The 27,819-nt window shown below is 35.1% G+C and overlaps 1 protein-coding gene across 1 annotated transcript in view; it reads right to left on the bottom strand.

The window, feature by feature from the left end:
• The window catches only part of FANCC (Fanconi anemia, complementation group C), a 151,242-nt gene that overhangs the window by 64,007 nt on the left and 59,416 nt on the right, over positions 1-27,819 (bottom strand). Inside the window, exons 4-5 of the mRNA XM_004685180.2 lie at positions 13,841-13,954; positions 12,939-13,003 (exon numbers count right to left, since the gene is read on the bottom strand). Coding sequence (XP_004685237.1) covers positions 12,939-13,003; positions 13,841-13,954 — 179 coding nt within the window. The remainder of the gene's footprint in view (positions 1-12,938; positions 13,004-13,840; positions 13,955-27,819) is intronic.

Raw genomic sequence — 27,819 nt, 5'->3', positions numbered from 1 at the left:
CTCTCTCTGGTGTTTGTATGTGGTATTGCAGGTTCTCTGGTGCTGTAATAAATCACTGAATTGTCTTTTTTTTCTCCACAGCCGGTGGCATTCAAAGTATACAGGATTCAGTTACTGCTTTAGTCATGGGAGACAGAAACTAATCACTAGAATGCTGAAATATTGGCTATATTAGATCTTTTCACCTCCCTAATTCTCAAGAAAAAAGCTCTCAGTTGAATGCTTTCTTCTAAGTCCATTGATTCAAACCAATCTCCATCTGAGGACAGTTATCTGGTCCTAAAAGCAGCAGCTGAGCTCTATTGGAACATCTGTGTTTCACAGACACTGAAATTATGCCAGTTCCCTGTCCATGGTCAGAATTAGGCAAAACAGTTACTAGGCCCTCAGACAGCCCTTGTTCCCCAATCCTTAAAATACTGGACACATTCCACTTTTCTTTCCCTTCCAAAGGTAAAATCCCAAGCTGGCTTTTTTTATTATTATTATTAAGATTTATTTATTCATTCATTTGTACAGAACTGGGTACAGGCCAGAGATGCAGGGGTGGTGAGAGGATTCATCAGAAACAGAGTGGGGAACAGAGCAGGCAGATCAACGAAGTATACTGCTGAGGGGAACAGCCGTAGGGTCAGGAGAGATCTACCACGCCATGTGGATCACCTCCGGGGCGGGCTGGAATTGAAATCATGCGGAAGTGGCTTTAGTTTCTTAGGCTGTGCTTTAACTTACTGCACCACCAGGGAGGGCCCCAAGCTGGCTTTTATTCACACTCCTAATAAGCTGGGCTGGCATTGGGAAAGGGCTATAGTGGTTATGATACACTTTTATTTTTAAAAAAGATTTATTTATGCATATAAGAATTGGTGTAAATGCCAGAGATGTAGGGGGTTAGAGGACTCACAAGAGACAAAGCAGGCAGATCTACTGAAATAACACTGCTGAGGGGAGCAGCAGGCAAGACAGGAGAGGCCTGCTGTGCCATGTGGGTCAAATTCATGCTGCAGTAGTTGGTGATAGCTTGACAGTGCCCGTGTCTTTAACTCATGTGTCATGGGGGCGCCTGATATGGCTTTCTTATCATTTCAGTGTGGCTATTCTTGACTTAAAGTTTGTCTGGGATACTCCAACTTCATTTTTTTGTTTGCTTGTTTGTTTTGTTTTTTAGCTCTCCTCAAAAGACTTTGGGACAAATACTGTTAGTAAGTCAGTATCTCTGTGGGAGAACAAGCAACAGAGCTTCCTATTCTATTTTCCTGATAGCACTCTTGAAGAAATTTTTAAATGTTTATTATTCATTCAGTTTTCCCCTTTTGGTAGTGATTTGCATATATTTTTGTACATTTGATACTGGAATGTTTGTCTCTTTATAACTGATTTACAAGAGATATTTCTATTTTGCATACTAATATTTCACTTTATAGGCTGCAAATATATAGAAGTCTTGCTGCTCCTTTCTATTTGTTAAGAGTTTGGGTTTATTCTGTTTTTGTTTTGAGAAAACTTTGTTTATTCATCTGAGCTTTAATAAATTATCAAGTCAGCATTTTTTTTGGAGTTTGGCACATACACATTTCATTCATTGGTGTTTTAGAACCCTTTAATAATAAAATTTAAACTTTATAATTCAAGTGATTCATTATTCAACATTCATTTCAAGGGCTGTTTTTTACCTAACATGTAAATAACTGATTGTAAATGCTTTCTAGCCACTCTAGGAAGGTTTATATGCATACTTTATGTATTACAAAAACGCATTTATTTTAAGTGCTCAAAAGATTTTTAATGGATTATTAAGTGAAATAACCCGGTTGATTATTAAGTTAAACAACCTAAATATCACCTAGTTTTTGGACATTTCTCTTACATCAAGATCTTTTGTGTTCATTTGTAGGAAATTTCTGTTCATATTCCTAGCTCCAGGCATCAATTATTTGCCTTCTACCTTTACAGACTGTGTTCTGCATATTTCATAAAAGTGGAATCATATAATATGTGGTCTTTTATAACTAGTTTCTTTCATTAGCCATATTTTTGAGGTCCGTGCATATTATAACCTGAATCAAAAGTAGGTTTTTTTTTTAGAATAATTTCCATTTCACTTTTCCCCAGAGGTCAGCTTTTCTTCAGTCCTTAAGGACTTAGCTCCTTTATGTGGACTTTGGAGGAGATTATGAGGTAAGCACATAGAAATCTAAATACAGGTGGGTTGTTCCTGTCTTTCCAGGCTTCAGGTAGACAGTTCCTTATTACCTTGCTGTGAATGGCACAACTCACATACAATTTGGGAACACTTGCAAATGTCCCTGACAACTGCAGCCTCCACTATATTTTGAAGAATTAACTTCTTAAAGCCCTAGTTCTTGGGCAAACATAGGGTACAGCTGGTGCATGTGGCTGAGGCCCTTTGTGGTATGATCATAATTTCTTCTTTTCCTGGTCATCCAGAAAGCCAGTTTATTCTTTTTATATTGAAGGGTAGTATTCAGTTGTATAGACACATCATATTTTATATAGCCATAAATAAATTGATACATATTTGGACTGCTTTCACCTTTTGTCTATAATGGATGATTCTGCACTGGATGTTCTCAGACATGTACTCGTGATTATTAGCCATTTCTTTTGGCAATGTGTATTTTAGTTCTGTTATTTTTAGTTATTTTTTACTGGGTTATTTGTCCTCTTCTTACAGATTTTTCTTTGTATAGTCTGAGTATGACTCCATCAAATGTGTGATTTGAAAATATTTTCTCATAGGCTATAATTTGTCTATTCACTTTTCAAATGGTGATAACAGGTAATTTTTTTTACTTGCTTATCCAGTTACTTGATGTTATTTTTGATTGTTTCTGGTTTTGAAACAACTGTAAATAAAGCAGGTATGAATATTTGCATACAACTATTTATAAGTACCCATGTTTTCACATGTCATAAAGAAACACTGAACAGTAGATTTGTGTGCCATTTGGTAAATGTATATTTAACCTTATAATGATTTACCAAAATGATGATGCCACTTCACATTCTTGCAGGTAATTAGAGATTAGTAGTTTCACATCCTTTTCAACATTTGTTGGAACGTTTGTTATTTTCTAATGTATCTAGTGGTTTTTTAAATTATAGCCAACCAAGTAGGGATGATGCCATATCTCATTGTACTTTTGACTATTATTTCACTAATAATTATTGATGTTGAGTTTCTTTTCATGTAATTATTGGTCAGTTACACATTTTCTATGGAGAAATTTCTATTTAAATCTCTTGCCTATTTTTGAATTGAGTTTATTTTGTTGTTTAGATTTAAGATTTCTTTTATTTTGGTTATTAATTCTTTATAAGATACAAACATACAAATGTTTTCATTCACCCAGTAAGTTATTTTTTCATTCTTTGACAGTATCTTTTGGTTCACAGAAGTTCTCGATTTTAATAAAGTCCAATTTATGTATTTTTTGTTGTTGTTGTTGCTTATGCATTTAGTTCAGTATCAATAAATCACTACCAAGCAGAAACACTAAAAAGTCAGTTTTACAAACAGAAGATGCAAATGGCCAACAGGCAAATGAAATGTTCAATATCACTCATAATTGAGGGCTACAAATCAAAAAAACCACAATAAGATACTATGTTACCAGTAAGAATGGGACATATTAAAAAAACAGGCAACAACAAAAGTTGGTGAGGATGTGGAGAAAAAGGAACCCTCCTACAATGCTAGTGGGAATACAAACTGGTCCAACCACTATGGAAAGCTGTTTGAAGTTTTCATATGATCCAGCAATTACACTCCTAGGTATCTATACAAATAGTAATTCAAAAGAACTCCTGCATGCCTATGTTTATTGCAGCACTACTTACAATAGGTAAGCTATGGAAACAACTGAAATGCCTAAAATTAGATGACTGGATCAAGAAGATGTGGTATATATACACAATAGAATATTACTCAGCAATCAAAAAAGATAAACTCATGCCTTTTGCAGCAATGTGAATGGAGATGAGAGGGATATGCTAAGTGAAATAAGCCAGGAAGAAAAAGAAATATATCAGATGATTTCTCTTTTAGGAGGCATTTAAGAGATCCGGAAAAAATAAAGCAATTGTAATAAAGAAAACACCAAAATCAACAGGTAACCACAAACTAGAGATATTCTGCAGGGGAGAAAAAGGGAGTAAGATCAAAACACAGGTTGGAAGAGCACAAGCGATTATGATGATAGCACACAAGTGAATTGGTGAATTCCATTTCATCCAAGATGGAAAAGCACACATTGTGCAAAAATTATAGAATAACATAAAAATATATAAAATAAAATTTAAAAAAAATCAAGTCATTTAAAAACAAAACAAAACAAAACACTTCATGAGCCTCACAGGACATTTCTCTACGTCAGGGACCCTCAGGAAACCCCCAGTAAGCAACACTGACTCCAGAGCCAGTGACCAGCTCCCAGGGAGCTGACAGAAACTCAAATTGCAACCAAGAAGGACTTTGCTTTAGCATTGCTGTTCCCCTGTTGCACAAGGAAGCATATCCCTTTCAGTCACATAGAACCTGTTTCAAGATTAGGGACCTTCAGCAACCCTCTACCCACAGGGGACCAGAAACAAGCCCTGAACCACTGTTCTTAGGTGACGTGAGGTTCCAGCAACTGAATCTCTTGACCTATCATCACCCTAGCCTTCCTAACCATCAAAACAAGACCTGGAAATGCTTCAGGAGAGCTCTAGCACCACCCTAGATCTTATAAGACTCCAATAGTTGTGTCAACCATCAAGTAAACATTTGAAACAGTTCAGGAGAAGGATCACACAATAAAAGCTAAGTACAGCAGAGCAATCCAGAACAAGCAATGGGGAAAGGGAAAAATACAAAAGCCAAGGAAGCCCTGAGGAGACCAATGAAACTCAGAGAGAAAATCAATCCCCAGAATCCAGTAATATGGAAGAGTTCTTCTGCCTCTCAAAAAGAATTTAAAATTGCCATAATTAAGAAAGTCAGGGCCCTCCCTGGTGGCACAGCGGATTAAAGCACGGCAGAGTCTAAAGCCACTTCTGCCTGAGTTCGATCCCCGCCTGTCCTTGAGGTGACCACATGGTGCAGCAGACCTCTCCTGATCCGCCTACTGATCCCCTTAGCAGTGTGCTTCATCAGTCGGCCTGTTCTGCTTCCCACTCTGTCTCTGGTGAATCCTCTCACGGCCCCTGCATCTCTGCCCTATACACCAGTTCTGTATGCAAAAGTAAATAAATCTATTTTATTAGAAATATAATCAAGAAACAGCAGATCACGATTGAAACTTGAAGAAACAAAGGCTAAACCTCTTCAAAGAAAATGATAAAATATTGTTATTAGAAATAGAAGACACAAAAAAATGGAACCCCATGCTCATGTCTTAGAAGAACCAACATTTTTAAAATGGCCATTCTACCTAACGCAATTTACAGATCCAATGTTATTTCAATAAAAATGTCAATGACATTCTTCAAAGAAATAGAACAAATATTGATGAAATTCATATGGAGACACACATACAAAAAAACATGAATAGCCAAGGTTCTCCTGACAAAACAAAGGAGAATGTAGGTACCACATTCCCAGACTTCAAACTATACTACAAACCATCATGATTAAAACAGTGTGGTACTGGAACAAAAACAGAGACAAAGACCAACATAACTAAATAGAAAGCTCAGAAATAAAGCCTCACATGTATGGAAAACTAATCTTTGACAAAGGAGCAAAGAATCTACAATGAAACAAGGACAGTTTGTTCAATACATGGGGCTGGGAAAACTGGACCACCATAACAAAAGAATAAAAATTAGACCAGAACCTCACACTATGCACAAAAATAAACCCAAAATGGATAAAAGATACGAACATAAAACCTGAAACCATAAAATATATAGAAGAAATATAGGTAAAATACTACAAGATATACATATCAGTAACACCTTTAGAGACTCATTCCTCAGTGCAAAGGAAGTGCAGAAAAAATAAACAGCTGGAATAACATTAAACTAAAATGCTTCTGTACAGCAAAAGAGACACTGGGAGAAAATTTCTGCACCTCATATAACTGTTAAGGGACTGATCACAAAGATACATAAAGTACTCACATGACTCAACAAAAACAAAAGTAAACAATCCAGTCAAGAAATGAGCAGAAGAACTTAAAAGACACTTCTACAAAGAGGATATGCAAAAGGCAACGGCATATAAAAATTGTTCAACGTACCTCATAATCAGAGAAATGCAAACAAAAACCACTATGAGATACATCACTTTACACCAATAAGAATGACACATATTAAAAAAAATAAACAGCAACAACAAATGTTAACAAGAATGTGCAAAAAGGAAACACTCTTACATTGCTGGTAAGAATGAAAACTGGTCCAACCACTATGGAAAGCTGTATGGAGGTTCCTCAGACTACTAAAAGTAGAGCTAACATATGACCATGCGCTTCCAATCCTAGGGATCTAGGCAAAGGGACACAAAAACACTTATTCAAAAACATGCTTGTATCTTTATGTTTATTGCAGCACTGTTTATGACACATAAGACTTGGAAACTAGATGACTGGATCAAGAAGATGTGGTATATATAAACAATGGAATACTATTCAACAATCCAAAAAGATAAACTAATGCCATTCACAGCAACATGGATGTAGCTAGGAGGGATTATGCTTAGTGGAATAAGTCAGAAAGAAAAAGAAAATTGGGTCCTCCCTGGTGGTACAGCAGGCTAAAGCACCGCACTAAGAAGCTAAAGCCACTTCCGCATGAGTTCGATCCCTGCCTGCCCCGGAGGTGACCACATGGCGTGGCAGACCTTTCCTGATCCGCCTGCTGCTCCCCTCAGCAGTGTACTTCATCGATCTGCCTGTTTTGCTCCTCACTCTGTCTCTGGTGAATCCTCTCACCCTCCGCATCTCTGGCTTTTACCCCAGTTCTGTATGAATAAATAAATAAATCTTTAAAAAAGAAAAAGAAAATTACCAGATGCTTTCACTTACAGGAGGAGATTAGGGAAACCAAGTAAGGCATTATGGAAATAAATAATAACAACAAAAAGCATAATAAAACCAAGAAAAAATAGACAACTATAAATAAGAGACATTTTGCAGCAGAGGTTGAGGGTGAAAGGCCAAAATGAGAGAGGGAAGAGCATAGGGGACTATGGTGATGTTACACGGGTGAACTGGTGGTAGAAACTCTATGAGGACTACACCAAGAAAAGAAAGCAAACATTCTAGAAAAAAATCAACAATGACGTAAAATATATATAAATAATTAAACTTTTAAAAAAGAAAATAAAGGGTCAATGAAGGAGGTAAAAAGCCATGGAAATGTAATAAATAATACAGAAGAATGAATCAGTATTCCTGAAGATACAGAAATGAAAAGAATCAAGAAAGAAAAGGAAATAGATATACAAAAGAAAAAGAATGAAGAATGACTTCAGGGCTAATCTGACACCATAGCGAAAAGAAATATGAGTCTCTGGAATAGCAGAAAGGGAAAAGGAAAAAAAAAGTGAGGAAATAACTGAAGAAAACTTCCCAAACTGGAAGAAAGAAATGAAAATAGATACATAGGACTCTAGAAGGATACCAAACTATCATAATGAAAGGAAATCTACAGCAAGACACATGGTAGGTAAGGCTTCCAAGAGTCCAAGAAAAAAAAAAGTAATGACACTGATGAGGAAAAAGAATCAAGATAACTTAGAAAACCAACTATGCTAACATCACACTTCCCTAAAGAAACACTACGGGAAAGAAGAGAATGGAGTGACATATTCAAACAATTCCAAGACAAAAAATATACCAGCCAAGAATACATTTTCCTGCAAAGCTCTCCTTATATGGGGAAAAAATAAGGACCTTCTCTGAAAAAAATCTTCAGGAATTCATTACTACTAAACCCCATTCCAAGAAATACTGCAAGAAACAAGGAATGAACATGGAAATATGAACAACAAATTAAAAACCCACAAAATGATGAATGAAATGGCAATAATATAACCTCTATGTATCAGTAATCACCCTAACATTAATGGACTTAAACTCATCAGTAAAAAGGCAGGTTAGCAAATTGGATCAGAAACAGAATCCAATCTTCTGCTGCTGTCAGGAACCTACCCAAGTTTCAAAGATAAATATAGATTGGAAGTAAATGGTTTGAAAACAATTCTATAAGCAAATGGCAACCAAAAGAAGGTGGGGTAGCCATGTTTATATCATATAAAACAAACTTCAGGCTAAGAAAAGTGACAGAGACAGGGATTGAAACTATATATAATCATCAAGGGGACAATACAATAGGAAAACCTAAAACTCTTCAGTGTATACTCACCAAATGCAGGAGTACCAAAATACATTAGACAGTTATTGTCAGCTCTGAAAATAGACACTAGAGAAAATACTTATTTGGTAGAAGACAGCAACACACCACTTTCACCAGTGAGAGAGAAAATAAAGAAGAACACAATAACCCTAAATAAAATACTGGACCACATGAACAAAAAAGATATTTATGACACTGCATCCCCTACCCCCAATAAAATGGAATGTACTTTTTTTTCAAGTGTACCCAGATCATTCTCCAGGATCAACCACATCAACTGGGTCGAAAGACAAACATCAGTAAATATATGAAGGCTGAAATCACACCAACCGTTTTTGTTGATATAAAGTTACAACGATATAAAGATAAAAGATGAACTAATGTCTATCCTACAAAAACTCTAAAAATTGAGAAAGAAGGAATACTATTAAATATATTTTACACTACACTACCAAACAAACTACACTACCAAAACAAAGCAAAGATGACACAGAAGTAGAAAACGATGGCCTGATCTGCCTAGTGAACACAGCTGCTAACATTCTCAAAATCCCAGCAAATCAAACAAGGATTACACACCATGATGAGGTGGGATTTATCCCAGGGATACAAGGATAGTTCACATACAAAATTCAATTTATGTAACTCCCACATCGAAAAAGAAAAGAAAAAAACACATGATCATAACTATCAATGCCAAGAAAGCACTACATAAAGTTCAACATCCATTATGATGAAGGCCCTTGAAAAACCTGGAATATGGAAGCATATCTTAACATAATAAAAGCCAGAAATGACAAATCCACATACAGCTAACATTATTATCAATGGTGAGAAACTGAAAACCATTCCACTAAGATCTGGAATAGTATATAATAATGTCCATTCTCACCACTGTTTTTCAATATAATACTGGAAGTCCTGGTTAGAGCAATTAGTCAAGAGAAAGACATAAAAAATGCAAATTGAGAAAAAAGTAAAAATTACCATTATTTGCAGGTGATATGATTAGAGACTTGTAAAAAAAAATTCCATGGAAAAATTAAAGTAACAAACCAGTTCAGTAAAGTAATAGGTCACAAAATTAACACACAAAAATCAGTAGCCGTGCTATATGAAAACAATCAGTCTGAAGAGGAAAAAATTAAAAAAACATTCCATTTAAAATTGTACAAAAAATATTAAATACCTATGAATAACATCTCCTAACAAAGGACATAAAAGACCTATAAAAGAAAAGAAAAGTTATAAAACACCATTAAAAGAAACAAAAGGGCTCTCCCTGGTGGCACAAGTTAAAAGCACCGCATTATGAAACTGAAGCCACTGCAGCGTGAGTTCAATCCCTCATCAGGAAGCTGATGCACGTGGCATGGCAGACCTCTCCTGACCCCCCACTGCTACCCTTAGCAGTGTACTTTGTCAATCTACCTGTTCTGCTCTCCACTGTCACTGGTGAATCCTCTCACCTCACCACACCTCTGGCCTGTACCCAAGTTCTGTAAGCATAAATAAATAAATCTAAAAAAAAATAAAAAAGAAACAAAAGAAAACACAAAGAAATGAGAAACCTCTGCTGCTCATGGACAAGAAATCACCATTACTAAGTGGCCATCTTACCCAAAGAAATATACAGATTCACTGCAATTCAAATAAAAATCTTAATGACATCCTTCAGCAAAGTGGAACAAATAATACTGAAATTCATATGAATTCATAAAAAACCTTGAATAACCAAAGCTCTCCTGACTAAAGGAGGGAAGAATGGAGGTATCATACTCCCACACTTTCAAACTATAATCAAAGCTATGGTACTGGAACAAAAAACAGATATACAACCATGGAGTGGAATTGAAAGGCCAGAAATAAAATCACTTTTATATTGTCAACTAATAATCTATGATATAAACACTGGAATAAGGAAAACTTCTTCAGTAAATGGTGTTGAGAAAAATATACTGCCACATGCAGAAGAATGACACAGGCTACTATCTTACACCATACACAAAAATCACCTCAAAATTGGTAAACGACTGGGAGGTAACACCTGAAGCCATAAAATACATACAAGAAAACATAGACAAAACACAACATAAACTTCAGAAACATCTTTGATACAGAAACATCTTCATCTCTAAAAGCAAGGACAACAAAAGAGAATAAATATCAACAGTGATGCAACAAACGGGTTAGAACACAGCAATGCAAGTGAGCCACAGCTGCTTCAGTGCGAGTTCTATCCCCCATCCCAGAAGTGATCCATATGGCAGGCCTCTCCTGACCCGCTTGCTGCTCCTCTCAGCAATGTACTTCGTCAATCTGCCTGTACTGCTCCCCACTCTCTGGTGAATCCTCTCGCTGCCCCTACATCTCTGGTTTGTACCCCAGTACTGCATGCATAAATAAATAAATCTTTAAAAAAAATCTACAGCTGGGACTACATCAAAGTAAAAAACTTCTCTTCAGCAAAAGAGACAGCAACTAATATGAGGAGACCCTGCTGAATTGGGAAAAGTATTTACATACCATATATCTGATAAGAGACATATCAAAGATCTACAAATAGCTTATACAACAACAACAAAAAAGCAAATAACCCAATAAAAATTTTTAAAAAAGGCAGAATGCTAAAAGGACACTTCTCCAAAAAACAAGTCCAAATGGCCAAGAGGCATATGGAAAAACATTAGACACCACTAATTATCAAGGAAATGCAAATCAAAGCCACAATGAGATATTACATCTTATCTGTGAAAATCCACCATGTTTTAAAATCCAGAAACAAATGCTGGCAAGGAAGTACTGAAAAAAGGAATACTTTGAAATAGCAGATGGGAGTATTAACTAGTCCAGACACTATGAAAAGGTGTGTAGACATTCCTCAGACTACTAAAAATGGATCTATCATATGACCAGCAATTCCACTCCTACCCCAAAGACATAACATCATTAATTTGAAAGGAAACCTTCACTGCTTTGTTTAATACAGCATTACAATAGCCAACATATAGAAATAACCTAAGTGCCCCATAACAAATGAATGGATCAAGAAGAAGTGGTATATATACACAATGGAATACTACTCAATAAACGCAAAAAATAAACTTATGCCATTTGCAGCAATGTTATGGCAATTTCCCAGAGAAATCAGACAGCACTCAGAAAGGTAGAGAGAGGTTTACTTGTCACACCAGTGGGCTCAATGGGATCAGTCCCAAAAGGCTGAGCCCCGAATTACAGGAATGGTGAGGTTTTATACAGTTTGTATAAGGAAAATTGTCATCCCATCTTTCTAGCATAAGCATTCTTTATTGTTTGGGAAGGTGATCAGGGTAGCCACAGCTACCCCTGTGAACAGGGAGTGAAGTACATCCAACAGCTCTTCTGCCCCAGGACACAGCAAAATCAAAGCAGCAGACTTCCTCAAGTAGCAGGTTTGGGAAAGTAGCAAAATCTAAGCAGAAATGGGAAACTTCCACTTCAGCAACATGGGTAAAGCTGGAAGATAATATACAAAGCAAAATAAATCAGATGGAAAAAGATAAATATGTGATGGTTTCACATATATGTGGAATATAGAGAAATGAACAATGAGTTGGGAAAAAGACAAAATTGCAAAATGACCATAGATCAGAACAGGGAAGGGGAGGTAGAAGGATCAACAGGAGAGAAAAGAGCACAAGGGACTATGGAGATAGCTCATGGGCACTCTGATGGGGGTAGAAAAGAGGGGTTACCTCCAAGGAGAAAACTAAAATACTGTCAAATATTGAAAGCAGCTCATCTGAGGCTATGCAGATTCCTCTCTTTTTCATGCTCCTTTTTCTATTAAATGTGGCCTTTTAAAATGTGGAAGGAAAAAACACACACAAAAATACAGTTCAAAAATTAACAATCATGTAAAAAATAACTTAAAAAATCACTACCAAAATCAATGACATAAAGATATTCTTCACTGTTTCTAATTTTATAGCTTACTTTATGGTTTAGATTCAAAACATTTTTAAAGCTGAGAGTAGAGACCATTTGGATATAGTTTTAATTGCAATAGATTTATAAAATCAGAAAGACCTTGGACCTCAGATGCTCTCATTTTTTTTCTAAATGAAAACTCTGAATTCTTTCACACAGTGAAGAAACATGTTGTAATATGAATAATTGTCCTTTAATTTGTTTGAATCTATTTGATTTGTTTAGTCTAGATTTTGGAATGTTGTGATTCTTAAAATAGCTCAGATGTGTACATCAGCTATCTGTTGCCTTGTAAATATTCTGATTGTGTGAGTGACATACACACAAACAGAGTGAGCAGAACACTTCTTTCTTGTGTTTTCTATCATAGACATACAGCTTTTTACTCAGTGGGTAAACAAGAGAAGTGGTATGATTTACTGTCTTAAAACAGTGAGAGGAGCGGTTTAAAAAAAAGTTTGATAAAACAAGTAGTGCACTAAAATAATCTCTCCACCATAACTATGAATTTGCATTTTCTTAGAAAGAATTATAAAATGTTTCTTTCATAACCAAACTGATAATAGTTTGAAACTTGAAAGAATGTTTCATTTATCACCTACCGCTTTTGAGTGTTAAATCCATTAAGATGATTGTCTTTGAGTTCAGACACTAATGATAAAACCATCTGTAAAACAAAATCAGTCCCAAGTTAAACTCACACTGCACACTAGGTTATATCAGTTATATTTTTCTTGGTGTGAGTGATATTTCCATCGAGGTTCCCTATCCACTATCCCCACCCCTGCCCAACTTGTCCTCTCCTTGTTTAATTTTGTCAACATAAAAGAAAGCCGTGTCAAATCACATTTACTAATAATTTGGATTTTCAGGTTAAATGTCTGTTATTTTGCAGTCCTATGAAAGGAAATGTACAACAGACATATCAGTAATTTCCCAATAAATAAATAATTTTTAGTTTTTAAAATGTTATTCATTCATAAAGTTTCCAAAAGATACAATGATTAACAAATATTAAAGGTCTTTAATATTTTTTGGAAGACCTATGTCAAGAAATTAAAATTTCTTGGGTTTGGCTAAAATGTAAGGAAGAGAACACTGCTTTAATATTAAGGTCTAAATAAATAATAGTTGTAATTTTGTATGGTTGCTATTTATTGAATATTTTGCTTTAACATAAAATCCAATCAAGTTATTTTAATACAAAATTTACTGAAAGTACAAGGTCTGTTTAGATGGGTTAAACAGATCTCTTCTCCCAAAATCTTCGAGAAAAAGAGGATGGCTGATTTAAATAACCTGCTGGCTTTCCACTTTCTCAGAATCTCCCATCTCATATTTCTTCCTTACATATCCATATATCTACCCAAGGTAAGAAGAGATAAACAGAGAAAAGTTAAACATCTCTCCTGGAGGAGTGAAATCTTTCCATTTAACATTCTTCCTGATGGTAGATTAGATTAAGCAATGACAATTTCAATAGTAATAAATTAACAATACTCACATTTTTAAGCAAGCCAGGGTAGTAATCTGCAGGTGTGTAGCCAAGACTTTGAGTAAAAACACCAGCTTCTTTTATATCAAATCTGGATGTTGAAAGCACATGTGCTAACAAACCCTAAAAAACATAAACAGAAAAAAATTTCTAAAAGTCAATGCAAGTGCCTATTAAGTACACGGCCTAGATCTGGGTCACATGTAAATGTGGTCATCTCTATGAAATAAGTTCTCAAAATGGTTGGACTGCCAGGTTATGGCGATATGCACCCAGAGGTTTGTAAGCTAAACAGAGGTATTGCAATGATTGATAAAGGCTGGCCTTAAAAGAGAGCACTGAAGATATATGCTAAAGGCCCTAAAACAAATTCTTTTAAAGTAGCTCACATACTTTTAAGGAAATAAACTCAAATATGATGATACATTTAAGGAAAGAAATCCAAATATAGTGATAAGTATGCTCAAAGATTCATAAGTATTATCTCTTAGTGAAAAATGCATAAAAGCAAGGTATGATTGCTTTATAACATAGTATAGTACATTTAAATCACTAAAATGTTTATAAATTTTAACAGTACTTTAGCAAGTTCCATAAAAATATTAAATGAAGAAAGGGAGGTACAAATTTTTATACATAGAAATGACCTCATCAATATAAAAATAATCCATACATGGGAGTGAAAAAAGATAATGGAAGAAAATATCACCAAATTTTAACAGACTCTAGGGTGGTAATATTAAAGGTACATATATTTTCTTTTTTCTATTTTAGTCTGGAAAAAATCTTTCCTTTTTGAAAAGTGTTTTACTTGGAAATATTTGATTTTCTTTTTATATATATTTTTTCAGTATTAAAAAGATGTGTTTAATAGGTAACCAACTTGGTAAGATAATTACATGAACATAGTGTATATAGTGTTTCAGACAATAAATATTAATTTCATCTAATTGAAATATTAATTTCATCTAATTGAAATAAATACTGTATTCTTTCTGAAATACTCTTCTTGAAATTGGATTATAGGCATTCTTTAGGTATCAATACTTTACAATCTTTCTTTTTTGCATATAAAAGCCATATATCAAGACAATCTGTTTCAAGATTATAGACCTTTTAACATTTTATTAGAATAATTAATGCTGGCTATAATAACAAAGAAGTAATTTTATAATGGGTTGTATGCAGAAACATGTAATTAACTACAGATAACATTTCAGAAAGTTATATATTACCTTCTGGAAATAGAGGAGACTATTATGGTGAATAATGGTGAAAACAAGCATTTATAATCAATAAGTTCATTTACCTTCCCTGACCTTACTTTTACTTTTCCTTTTATATATATATATATATGTACATATATATATATATACACACACACACACACACATAGATGTATATGTATACATGTATGTATGTATATGTATATATATACTTATAAACTTATAAGTATATATATATACTTATAAACTTGTAAGTATATATACTCATATACTTACACATATTACTTACTAACTTTATTATATATATGTGTATATATATATATATATATATATATATACACACACACATACACACATATATATGTTTATTTTCACTTCATTTTGGGCATTTTACCATCTCAGTTGCAATAGCCTTGGGCTTCCCATCACCAAATCACCCTGTGCCATCACCATAGTCCAGTGCCTTTCCCTCCCACAACTGTTTTTGATCCCTTTCCCCACTCCACCCCACAAAATGTCTCTGGTATACAGCTGTTCATCATTATCATTTTCTCACCTGTTCCATTATATTCCTGCTATGAGAGAAACCATCTGGTATTTTTTCATTTCCTTCTGGCTTATTTCACTAAGCATGACCTTTTCCAGTTCCATCCATGTTGCTGCAAATGACCTGCATTTTTTTTTGGTTGCTGAGTAATATTCCATTGTGTATATGTACCACATCTTTTTAATCCGGTCATCCATTTTTGGACATTTGGGCTGTTTCCATGACTTTCCAATTGTGAATAAAGCAGCAATAAACAAATAAACATGGGGGTGCAGGTATCCTTTTGAATCAGTTTTTTTGTGTCTTTTGGGTAGATACCTAGGAGTAGGATTGCTGGGTCATAGGGAAGCTCCGTGTTTAGCAGTTTGAGGAACCTCCAAACAGTTTTCCATAGTGGTTGTATTAGTTTGCATTCCCACCAGCAGTGTAGGATAGCTCCTATTTCTCCACATCCTCGCCAACATTTGTTGTTGCTAGTTGTTTGAAGATGTGCCATTCTCACTGGGGTGAGGTGATAGCTCTTTGTGGTTTTAATTTGCATCTCCCTTATTACAAGTGATATTAAACATTTTTTCATATGCTTCTTGGACATTTGCATTTCCTCTTTGGAGAAGTGTCTTCTTAGCTCTTCTGCCCATTTCTTGATGGGGTTGTTTATTTTTGTTGAGTTTCATCACTTCTCCATTTATTTTTGTGATCAATCCTTTATCGCTAGTTTTGTATGAGAAAATTTTTTCCCACTCAGTGGGATGTCTGTCTGGTTTTTGTCTCTTTTGCTGTACAGAAGCTCTTTAACTTGATGTAGTTCCATCTATTTATCCTTGCCTTCACTATCGTTACACTGGGTGCTCTATCTTTAAAGATGTCATTGAAGTGTATGTATAGTGTTTGGCCCATCTTTGCTTCCAGGTATTTTATGGTGTCCGTTCTTATGTCTACATCTTTAATCCACTTCGAGTTGATTTTTGTTTATGGAGTGAGATAGTGATCTAGTTTCATTTTTTTTTTTTTTTTGCATGTAGCTTCCCAGTTTTCTCAGCACCATTTGCTGAACCATTTGCTCTTTAACTTGATGTAGTCCCATCTATTTATCCTTGCCTTCACTATTATGGCAATTGGTACTCTATCTTTAAAGATGTCGCTGAAGTGTATGTCATGTAGTGTTTGGCCCATCTTTGCTTCCAGGTATTTTATGGTTTCCATTCTTACGTCTAGGTCTCTAATCCACTTCGAGTTGATTTTTGTGTATGGTGTGAGGTAGTGATCTAGTTTCATTTTTTTCATGTAGCTTCCCAGTTTTCCCAGCACCATTTGCTGAACAAACTTTCTTTGTTCCATTGTATCTTTTTTGCTCCTTTGTCAAAGATTAGCTGTCCATAAGCCTGTGGGTTTATATCTGTGTTTTCTATCTGAATCCACTGGTCTGTATGTCTGTTCTTGATCCAGTACCACACAGTTTTGATTATTATGGCTTTGTAGTATAGCTTGAAGTTTGGAATTGTAATGCCTCCATTTTGTTTTTTCTTAGACATGAGGGTTTTGGCTATTCGAGGTCTTTTGTTGTTCCATAGCAATCTCATCAGTATTTTTTCAATTTCTTTGAAGAATGTCATTGAGACTTTTACTGGGATGGCATTAAATCTGTGTATCACTTTTGGTAGGATGCCCATTTTGATAATGTTAATTCTCCTGATCCATGAGCAGGGGATGTCTTTCCATTTTATGGTGTCTTCTTGTATTTCTTTTAACGGTGTTTTATAATTTTCTTTGTGTAAGTCTTTTACCTCTTTTGTTAGGTTGATTCCCAGGTATTTGATTCTTTTTAATTGAAAAGGGGATGTGTTTTTTTATTTCTGTTTCTTCTGATTGGTTGTTTGTGTACAGGAAGGCCTCTGATTTCTGTCACACTATCTCTATTTACAAATTTTCTATGATTACTAGATTACTATCTTATGTTTCATCATAAAAATGTTTCATAAAAACAATTGGCATACTTCTTTGTATTTTACGTAATTCCCTAAAGGCATTTTCTATGTAGGGATACAAGAGCTTTATTCCTGAATAAGCATAAATCCTAAAAAAAAAAAAAAAAACATACTGGGGCCTGGCAATAGTTCTGTATCTTCAAAATAAATCTTATTCTCTCCAACTTTAGACCTCAAATCTCTTTTTAAAGTAAAGTAAAGTAAAGTAAAATTATAAGCAATTCTCATTGCTAAGAATATTTTTTTACTGCCACCTAGTGGCAAACAGCCTAAAGATATAACCATTAAACATTCTATTAGGGATTCTGCTCTAGTTCAACAATAAACTTATACAGCTGTATCACAGGTTTTAAAATGCCTTGAGAAATAGCAGTGATCCTTTACTCCAAACCCTTAATTTTAATAATGTGCTTCTAAATACACAAATCAATATCTACAAAAAGAACACAGGTGTAAATGAACAGGTTCTGACGTGAAGGGCATAAAGAAAATGTGCAAATGTATCGCCTAGACTTGTGATCTAAAAACCTTTCATCAATGGAAATTTCAAGAACCAACAGCTGTGCCCAAAACAACTTCATGCCTAATTTTGATTTCTGTCAGAATTTTAAGAAGTATACTAGTGTCTAAAAAAGTCATTTAAAAATTCCTTCTAGCATGAAGGTGAACTGATAACGAGAAAAGTTTTAAATAAATTAGGGAAAACCACTGCTTTTGTTTCAGGTGCTCTTTTTTTGTCCTTGCCTCATTGTATCTGCTCCATCTTGTAAGAGGCAGTGCACTCACAGGCAGGTTAAGAAAGTCGGAGCAAGGAAGCTGTGGTTTGGAGCACTGTCAATGTATAGAAGAGGGTCTGTGGGTTTTGCTCAGGCAAAGAGCTGGAAAGCCAAAATATGGTCAATATTCTTAACACATATTTTGTGCTTCAAACAATTTCTTCATGTGAGTATTAAAGTATTAAAATTTCTACCACTTTGGGATACATTACCCATATATTTTTAATGCATAATTAAAAAAAAAAAACTTTGTAAACAAGGTTCCCTTACTTATTCATTCAGTGAACATAAAATTGAGAGTGATTTGTATATAAACCACTCTATTGAGACTATTGTGATATTAAGCAGCTAAAATCTGATACAAGGAGAAAGAGACAAAAATATTAATAATACAAGACAGAATGTAGTAAGTGTTATAATGATGGGGAAGACAATCACTGTAGGAACAGAGGAAATAATGATTAATTCTAACTGTAGCATTCAGAGAGATCTCAAAGACCATGACTTCTGAGCTGATTCTGAGAGCTGGTAAAGGGAAGAAAGGAGTAGGAGACAAGAAAGAGACTATGTATGATTCTGGCTGGAACAGACAGAGGAAAATGACTACAGAGAGAGGAGAGAGAGAGGCAGTAAGTAGGAAAGGGACAATGGGGTCCAGTAAAAACATGGCAAAGTGTTCTAGTCACCATTCAAGTGTTCACTGGATTTCCTAGCAAGGCTATTCCCATATGGCCTCAGCCCACATGGCCAAACTTACTTCTCCCAATCTTTCTCCAGTTCCTGTGGTTTAGTGACATCAAGCTTACCACTGATCACGGCCTTTACCCAGCCCTGTTCTGCTCTACACACAATTTCTTTCACCTAAGAAACTTAATCCACATCCATCGCCAAAATTATACCTATCTTTCAAAACCTATTTTTCTCTAACAGGATGAAATCATATTCTCCTGAAATCTTCACGGTATCTTATTTGTATTTCTCTCATAGAGCCATCCAAGCTCTACCTTCCTTTGTAATTATGAGTGTTTTCATTTTATTTATTAGCCCACACACTCAGGCTCTCTAAATAAGGGACTGCCTTACTAATCTTCATGCTCCCTAGAGGAACTATTAACTAGCCCTCAGCACTTTCCACAAAAGGTATTTAATAAACATAGACTAAATCAAACTCAGTAGAATGACTTGCTCATTTTTTTTAACTGAATAATATAACAACCACAGAATTCCTTTTTTGGTGTTGCTACAGTATAAAATGATAACTTTTCCTTTTCACAATTTGCTTTCTAAGCTTCAGCCCATAAAATGCCTATAAAATAATAGGAGAAAAATGACATTACTATGTACTTTTACTTCAAAGAGTTTTACTTAATTTGGTAATACTGACTGGAACCTGGCATATTGGTGTGGAAGCAATTTCACTAAATAATACACCGCTTTGGGGCTACCCAGCCTGTGGCAACCTGTGTGTCAAGATATCAGAGCACCTGGAAGGACAGGAGAAGCATCAGCGATGACTATCTTTGCTAACAGGGTACTGAAAAATTACAAGTCAGTCTCAGTCATACGTAAATTTAAAAAATTATAATGCATATAAACACATCTTTGAAATCTTCTCTATAGCTTGATAGACACAGATTTTGTTAGTTCAATTTCTTCAACTATTTTTGGACCAAAATATTAATTTTCAAGTTATAGTAAAACATATTTAATCTCTCTGTCAAGCAGAAACACTGCCATTTTAAATACCTGACAGGTATTTATTACAGGTTCTTTTACCATTTAAAACATGTGCACCCAAATGCTGAATTAGTCACTTCCCTTTTTATGTTTCTAAGGGGCATTTTATATAATTATCTAATAAAACATATATGTTACTGTCCTAGAACTATTTGTTTACTTAAGAAATATTAAAATTCTGAAATTAATGAAATCACTGACAAGTGATTTATATTTTTTAAATCATGCCATAGTGAAAACTGGCTAATTTTCTTAACACAATCTTAAATTATCATCACACCCTGTCAACAAGACTATCTGAAGATAAAAGTAACATATAAGTACCACAAAATATATTATTCCACTGAAAGAACTTGCCCTGTATAACGTAAAATGGATGAGCAATAGTCTGTAGATAACACTACATGACAAAACAAAGGTTTAAATGCTATACCATTAAAAAAGAAAAAAAAAGACCTGCAGAAATGGAAATATATACTCTGGTCTTGGCAAGAAAAATTCAATATTTCAATGTCAAGAAAAAAGCAAGTGTATGTCACACAGACTTAGCAAAGTACCATTAAAATTCCTACAGAGGTTGTTTTGTGGAATTTTAGAAGCTTTTCTAAAGGAAAGCCTGGCATGAAGCAAGACACATAATAAGAGTAAGAAGAAAATTATATAAATAAACTGGAAGTGTGATTCCATTTCACAAAGTTTAAAAACAGATGCACCAAACCAGATAATATACATACATGGCAGAACTGTAAATTCCTCAAATTACTTCTGGATAAGATTCTATCAAAGTATAATAAAGCAAGTGAAATATTTCACACCATCAAAATAATTATTGAGTCTGTTGATGTGAAGCACTCACAATATTGAGATTTCTAAGGGAGGTAATATCATTACAGTTGGCCCTACCCCTTGTCTATGGTTCACTTTTCTCCGTTTCAGCTAACTGCAGTCAGCCTTGGTCTTATCCATAGAACATATTTCAATACAATCACTTATTTTGAGAGAGAGAGAGAGAGAATAAGACAATATCCATGTAAGTATTTTTCAGTAAAATATTGTTATAATTGCTATATTATTAATTGTTGCTAATCTTTTATGTGCTTAATTAAGTTAAACTTAACATAGATATATATGTATAGGAAAAATATACCTAGAGCTTGGTATCCACTGAGGATATTAGCACTTATCTCCCACAGATAAGGGGATTACTATATTGTTATTAATTTCATAGCTACTAGCACTTCTAAAAATCTGAAATTAGAAGAATACTGTCATCTTATGAGATAGAATGTGTATCATTGCTGGTGATATGGCTACAAAAGAAACAAGATAAACATTGCTTAAAATGTTATGTAGGCCCTCCCTGGTGGCACAGCAGGTTAAAGCACTGCACTGAGAATCTAAAGCCACTTCCGCATGAGTTCGATTCCCGCCTGCCCCGGAGGTGACCACATGGCGTGGCAGACCTCTCCTGACCGGCCCGCTGCTCCCCTCAGCAGTGTACTTCGTCAATCTGCCTGTTCTATGCCCCACTCTGTTTCTGGTGAAGCCTCTCACCACCCCTGAGCCTCTGGTCTGTACCCCAGTTCTGTATGCACAAATAAATAAATCTTTAAAAAAAAAAAAAGTTATGTAGAATTCTATCAGTTACAAAAGATTTTAGGCTTTCATGGTATTTGTTATTTACAAATTAATTAAATTAAAAGATATTTCAATGCATAATTGGCAGACTTGATATAATCCAAACTGACAAGAAAAAAAAGGCCTCAATTAAGGTACGTTTTTATTTCTACGATGTAAGCATGTTTAAATTAATTTAAGGCCCTCCCTGGTGGCACAGCGGGTTAAAGCACAGCACTGAAAAGCTAAAGCCTTTTCCGCATGAGTTTGATTCCTGCCTGCCCCGGAGGAGACCACATGGCGTGGCAGACCTCTCCTGACGAGCCCGCCCGCTGCTCCCCTCAGCAGTGTACTTCATCGATCTGCCTGTTTTGCTCCCCGCTCTGTTTCTGGTGAATCCTCCGCCACCCCTGAGTCTCTGGCCTGTACCACAGTTCTGTATGAACAAATAAATAAATCTTTAAAAAAATTTAATTTAAAATCTTCTTGAGAAAAGCCCTCATTTTCATTACAAAAATCTATGATAATGCATCCTTCAGCAAAATAGTAATGAATGCTTAGGCTTTGTAAGCAATGAAAACAGACAAAATATAGAACTTACACACAATTTCCTGCAAACAGAAAATGGCAGCTCAATAAATTAATCTAAACAATGCCACAAAAACAATGCACAGTTTCCAATCCACAGCCCAATAATTTGTTTCCAATAGTTAATAGTCATGCTTTTTAGTCTTACTAGGGGCTCATCTAATTAATCTACAAGTGTCATCATTCCTTTTATTTCAATCCAATATTTAAAATGTTTAATGATTTCCAATTTTACAGAATCTATATCGACTTTAGTGTAAGTGGACAAAATTTAATCCAGTAAACATTTACTACTAAAGGAAATCTAATTACCTAAAATAAGCATTGAGGAACGCTTTTCCTCATTATATGGTTTAGAAGTTACAATAACTAACCATTGATTACTTTGCTTCTTTCATAAATCACACTCTGAGATGTACAGAAGTTCAACTAGGATTCCAAGTCAGGGAAAAAAATCAGTGTATTTTGTTTCCCCTTCTTAAGTTTTTTTCTTCAGAAGATATTAAATCCTTTAAATCATCAGTTTTAAGTAAAAATGTTAAGAGACCATACATTTAAAAAGCTCCTTCATAGGGCTACTAAAATATCTTTACATGAGTAGTTTTGAAACAATCAAGTTTTTTCAGTCTCTACATTTCTTGGATTTTGAGCCTGTGAATTCTTTGTGGGTAGATGAAAGGTGTCCTGCGCTTTCCTGGCCTCTACCCACTAGGTGCCAGTAGCAACTCCCTCCAAGCTGTGACAACCAAAAAGACAGGGCCAAATACCCTCAATAAAAAGCCATCTGGGTGGTTTCTCTCATAGCAAGAGTATAATGGACCAGGTGAGAAAATAATAATAATAATGAACAGCTATATACCAGAGACATTTTATGGGGTGGAGTGGGGAATGGGATCAAAAACAGTAGGGGGAGGGAAATGGACTGGACTATGGTGATGGCACATGGGTGATCTGGTGATGGAAAGACCATGGGGTTACAACTGAGATGGAAAAATGCACAAAATGATGTAAAAATAAAATATTATATTATTTTAAAAAATAAATTCTTAATCAAAGCAGAGAAAAAACCATTTGGGGCTAAGCAGCTCTGATTTAAACACATATCTACTTTTACAAATAGTTTGGATTATAATTTTTTATTATTCTTGTCTCTTGCACAAAGATGAATACTGGCAATATAAAAAAGACTTTATGACTGATAAAGTTTCAGGAAAAGTATTATGTGAAAAAAGTAGGTTGGCTTCATGAGAAAAGAAACATGTTCTCCATGAATGCATTTTCATGTATAAATGAAAAGACTACTAGAAGAATTTATTGTTAATTGATGTCAAAAACTACTTATGTAAAGGAGTCTGAAGTTAGAAGAAGACTGCTGTGCTGGATTGTTTAAAGACTCCTTTTATGAGACTATATTAATATATAATTTATATAATTTGATATATGAATAAAAAAAGATCCTAAAATCTTGTTTGGAGTCTTAGGTACAATGACTTTGGGGTAATTTTTTTAAAAATACAGTATTCTGGTTTCTTAGTTCCCTCTCCTATAAAATACAGACCATAAAATTGATTTCACAGGTTAGTTATAAAATTAAGTGGACACATGTATGGGAGCTAACCAGCATAGAGTCTTGGCTCACAGAACACTCTTGATAATTGGTAGCTGTTATAATCTTAAATTTTAGCTTGGGTAAAGATGAAATATAACCTGACAACCAGATAACCCCACTCCTGGTTTCTAGGTACCTTTAATATTCTGTCTCTTCATTACTATAGCCAAGGCCCAACTTCTCTCTGAATCATCATAAATGCTTAGTTTTACATACACTTATCTGACAGTGACAGCATCAGTAAAACATGTATGAAGACATCGAGGAGGAGTCTTATGAGAGAACTGGTTACCTACCTCAGTGTGATGTAGAGATACCTATATCTGAACCATCTGGATTGTACTACCAGGCAAGCTGACAGTCCACTTAATCAAATCTCTGGGTGGATAGCTCTAGGATCAGCTTTTCCAACAGGACCACTGCCCACTTACTACACTGTGAAGTTTAAGGGTCACCATCCTAACTCCAGAACACAAAACAAATACTATGTATCTATTGTAGTAGTGGTACTATGGATAAGCCTTAGATCAGCCCATGTAGCAAGATTCCTGAAGGAACTGAGTAGGATACTTTCAGTGTGGAAACATCCCAGGACTTGGAGTCAGACATGTTTTGTCTGTCAAAAGGAAAAAAATCACTGTCATTAAGTTTCAATTTATTTGTCTGTAAGAGGGAGACAATAATACCTGACAAATACATATATATATATACATATATACATATATAAATAAATAAATCCTTTGTATGTATGTAAGTCACCTGCTACAGATCTGACTCATAGTAGGAGATAAATGTTAATTCTCTTGGTTTAGTGACTGGGCGGAACCAACTTCCTTAAGACAGGCCAATATCTAGAAGTTACTCTTCTAGACAATGTTATTACCAGAAGAGTTAAGAGGTCTCTGATGCATTCTATTTCATAATTCCATTTGCCTATAAGTCAAATATTAACAATTATAACCAAAAAATAATTTCAAATTTCCTAAATTAGAGACATGATGCTCAATTTTTCTCTCAAGGCCCATGTTCCAAGCTTCCCTGAAAGCATGTAAGCTGGCATTTTTCATACTGCTCTCACCATAAAAATCTCCACTGCCTGCAATCATGACTTCACATTCAAAACATCATACCCTCCCACCTCCACCCCAGACTGTTTGTAGGGAAAGGACACGTCAGAAGGAGCCAGAGACCCAGAACTTGCATTGCTTAGTCCCATAAAGAAGGTTAAAAACTCCTGGGAGCCAGAAAATTCCTGCCCAGTTAAAAGCAAAACGTCAGTTTGTCTTTGGATACTTATTATTGTCTATACTTATAAATTTTCATAATCAATAAGTCATGTATCTCTAAAATTGTTACCCACAAGTCTGAAACAATGAAGTATTTAGGTTTGTTTTGCTAAAGGTTTCTTTTCAAGTCCACCTCTATGCCCCAGCTAATAATCCTTCATTGTATGACTTGTAGGTCTCTGCCTATTTTCCTGAAGCCTAATTCATTCTAATTCTGTTCTCATTTCACTCTTGATATGCAAATTTATGATAAGGTGATATTGCTCTTTTAAAAAATATTATTACAAATAAACAATTATAAATGAAATTTAAGTCAAATTAAAAAGAATTTCTTTTCATTTAAAACTAGGTATATGTAATTATTTTCAAGAATGTATAGTATTTGTGCATTCTGGCATGCTATTATTCAAATTCTCAGAACATCAATTAGTTGTACCAATTGCTCTCACTTAAAAGATGGAACAGAGTTATTTCCCTTTCTTTTGCACTTCTAGATCCCTAGCCAAAACAAATAACTGCAGACAGATTTCTGTAGACAGATTTCTGTAGACAGATTTTCCTTCAAAATTCTGCTTTCAAAGTTTTTTTTTCTTTTTAAAATTTATATGTGCCATTAAAGTTTAATGAAATGATTTACAATAAAAACCTAACTGGCTTGGTATTTTTAGAGGTTTTATTTTTTTTTCACTATGAAATAAACACTTAGAAATCTGGAGAATTGCAGTGATTAATTCTGTGAGAAGGAGGGTTGCTCATTCATAGAACTGCCCAACTCCCATTGTTTACATAAGCCTATTCCATAAGCAGGATGCTGACATAACACAATTCACAGAATTCCCAAACACAGGTCCAACCACAACAAAGTATGCATTTTTTGGTTTTGCTTACAGGACCTTCTGGTTATTTGCTCATTAGTTCCAGGAGGTAAAAATCAAGTTAATTTTCAAAGACCGAAATAAAAAGACATTAGAAAATAAGCCTGAACAAAGTGAGTGTTTCAAACAATAGCATTAAAATATATCTTTAATCATATCATATAGAAAAACGTAAGTAGACAGTCCTAGAAATATATGCATTATTAAATATATCCACTATAAGTAGATCATATATTTGATAAATACTTTGTTAAGCTCAAGCAATCATCCTTCTCAAGTACCCTCAACTTCTCAACTTCCTCTCCCTTCCCCCCACCCCCAGACTCTCAGTCATTCAGTGGCTCTCTCTCTCACATACTCACACACAAATTTTCTAAAGTACTATGGAATGCGACTATAAAACCCAATCCCTGTGAATAAACTGTATCTTTTCTTCATCAGCATCCACCAGCTGATACTCTGAGACCATCAGATGCTGAGCCAACCACTTTGGCCCTGACTTCGTGACCACAATCCCCAGAGGAGCTCAGCGCTACCTTGCAACCCTCCAATGCTTCCTTGCTTTATCTGCTTGGAAACTTCCTGAGCAATTACTTCAAGTCTTTTCCTCTCTCATCACACCACTATTCCTGCCCTGCAACTCCTGGCTGAGGATCTTATCTTACATATAGTTGAAAAAAAATAGCAATCTTTAGTAAGCTTTATCATTTTACCCCCAACTAGTTCATAAATTCACCGCACAAACACACCCATTTTTTTTGTTTTTTGACTTTTTTTTCAGTTGACTGTGTATTCTGTTTATTAAAAATTTTTCATCTAAGTATCACTGGTTTTCATCCAAGTATCCTTTTTTTCATCCTTGTTAGTATCTTGTTAGTATACTGATCTTGCCATTTAGGAGTAGTAACTGCCGCACACTCACAGAGCACCCACAGCCCCTACCAGAATCTGTTGTGCCCTCTATCCATCCTGTTCTCACCTCTTATTTTGCCCCTCTGCCTCTGGAAGTTTCAGTTCAATGAACATCCATGTTTTCTGTCTTCTCAGTTGTTCAGATACAAATAGTGGCTCCATTCTTTTAAGTGGAGTTTTCCACTAGGGCTGTAAACCTCTTTACCTTCCCATCACCACAACTCTATAATAGGGACACCCCAGTCTCTCTGACATCAACATTGGGTTAGTCATGTCATTTACAAACACACTCTAAGTTCTACTTAACTTTAAAAAAAAGTTCTTGTTCGTACACCAACCTCCTACTAATACTGCCCATCTCTTTGCTCTTCAACTACCACTTGCCTAAAAAAGTTGCCTTCTCTACTTCCCCACCTCACCGTCTTTAGTCTTCTAATCTCACTGATCCTAAACCAACTCACTGATCCAAACTCTATGATGCAAACCAACAGGTCAGCTTCCACGCCTATCTAGATGACCCCTAAGCAGTGTCCTGTCTTGACTCCTTTAGAGCCAGGGTTACATCACCAGTATGCACAAGTGCTGCACACCACTGGGTTATGGGGTTATACAACTTGTGCATGTACGCCAGATGTCATTCGTCCACTTTTGCCTTACCTGATAGAAACCTACACTCTACATTTTTCTCCCCACCAAGTCTAGCTTGCCGGTATATTCCTCTCAACTTGATTTTTAAACACTGGAATCCTCAGAACTCAGGAGATGCAGTGATCAAGACATTCCCTGGCTCTACCATTTTTTAAATATGATATTTTTATATAATATTAATA

The sequence above is a fragment of the Condylura cristata genome, unplaced genomic scaffold, assembly GCF_000260355.1.
Source record: "Condylura cristata isolate star-nosed mole 26May11 unplaced genomic scaffold, ConCri1.0 scaffold00017, whole genome shotgun sequence".
NCBI lineage: Eukaryota > Metazoa > Chordata > Mammalia > Eulipotyphla > Talpidae > Condylura > Condylura cristata.
The sequence above is the reverse complement of the archived record's forward strand: the minus strand, read 5'-3'. Positions and strand labels throughout refer to the sequence as shown.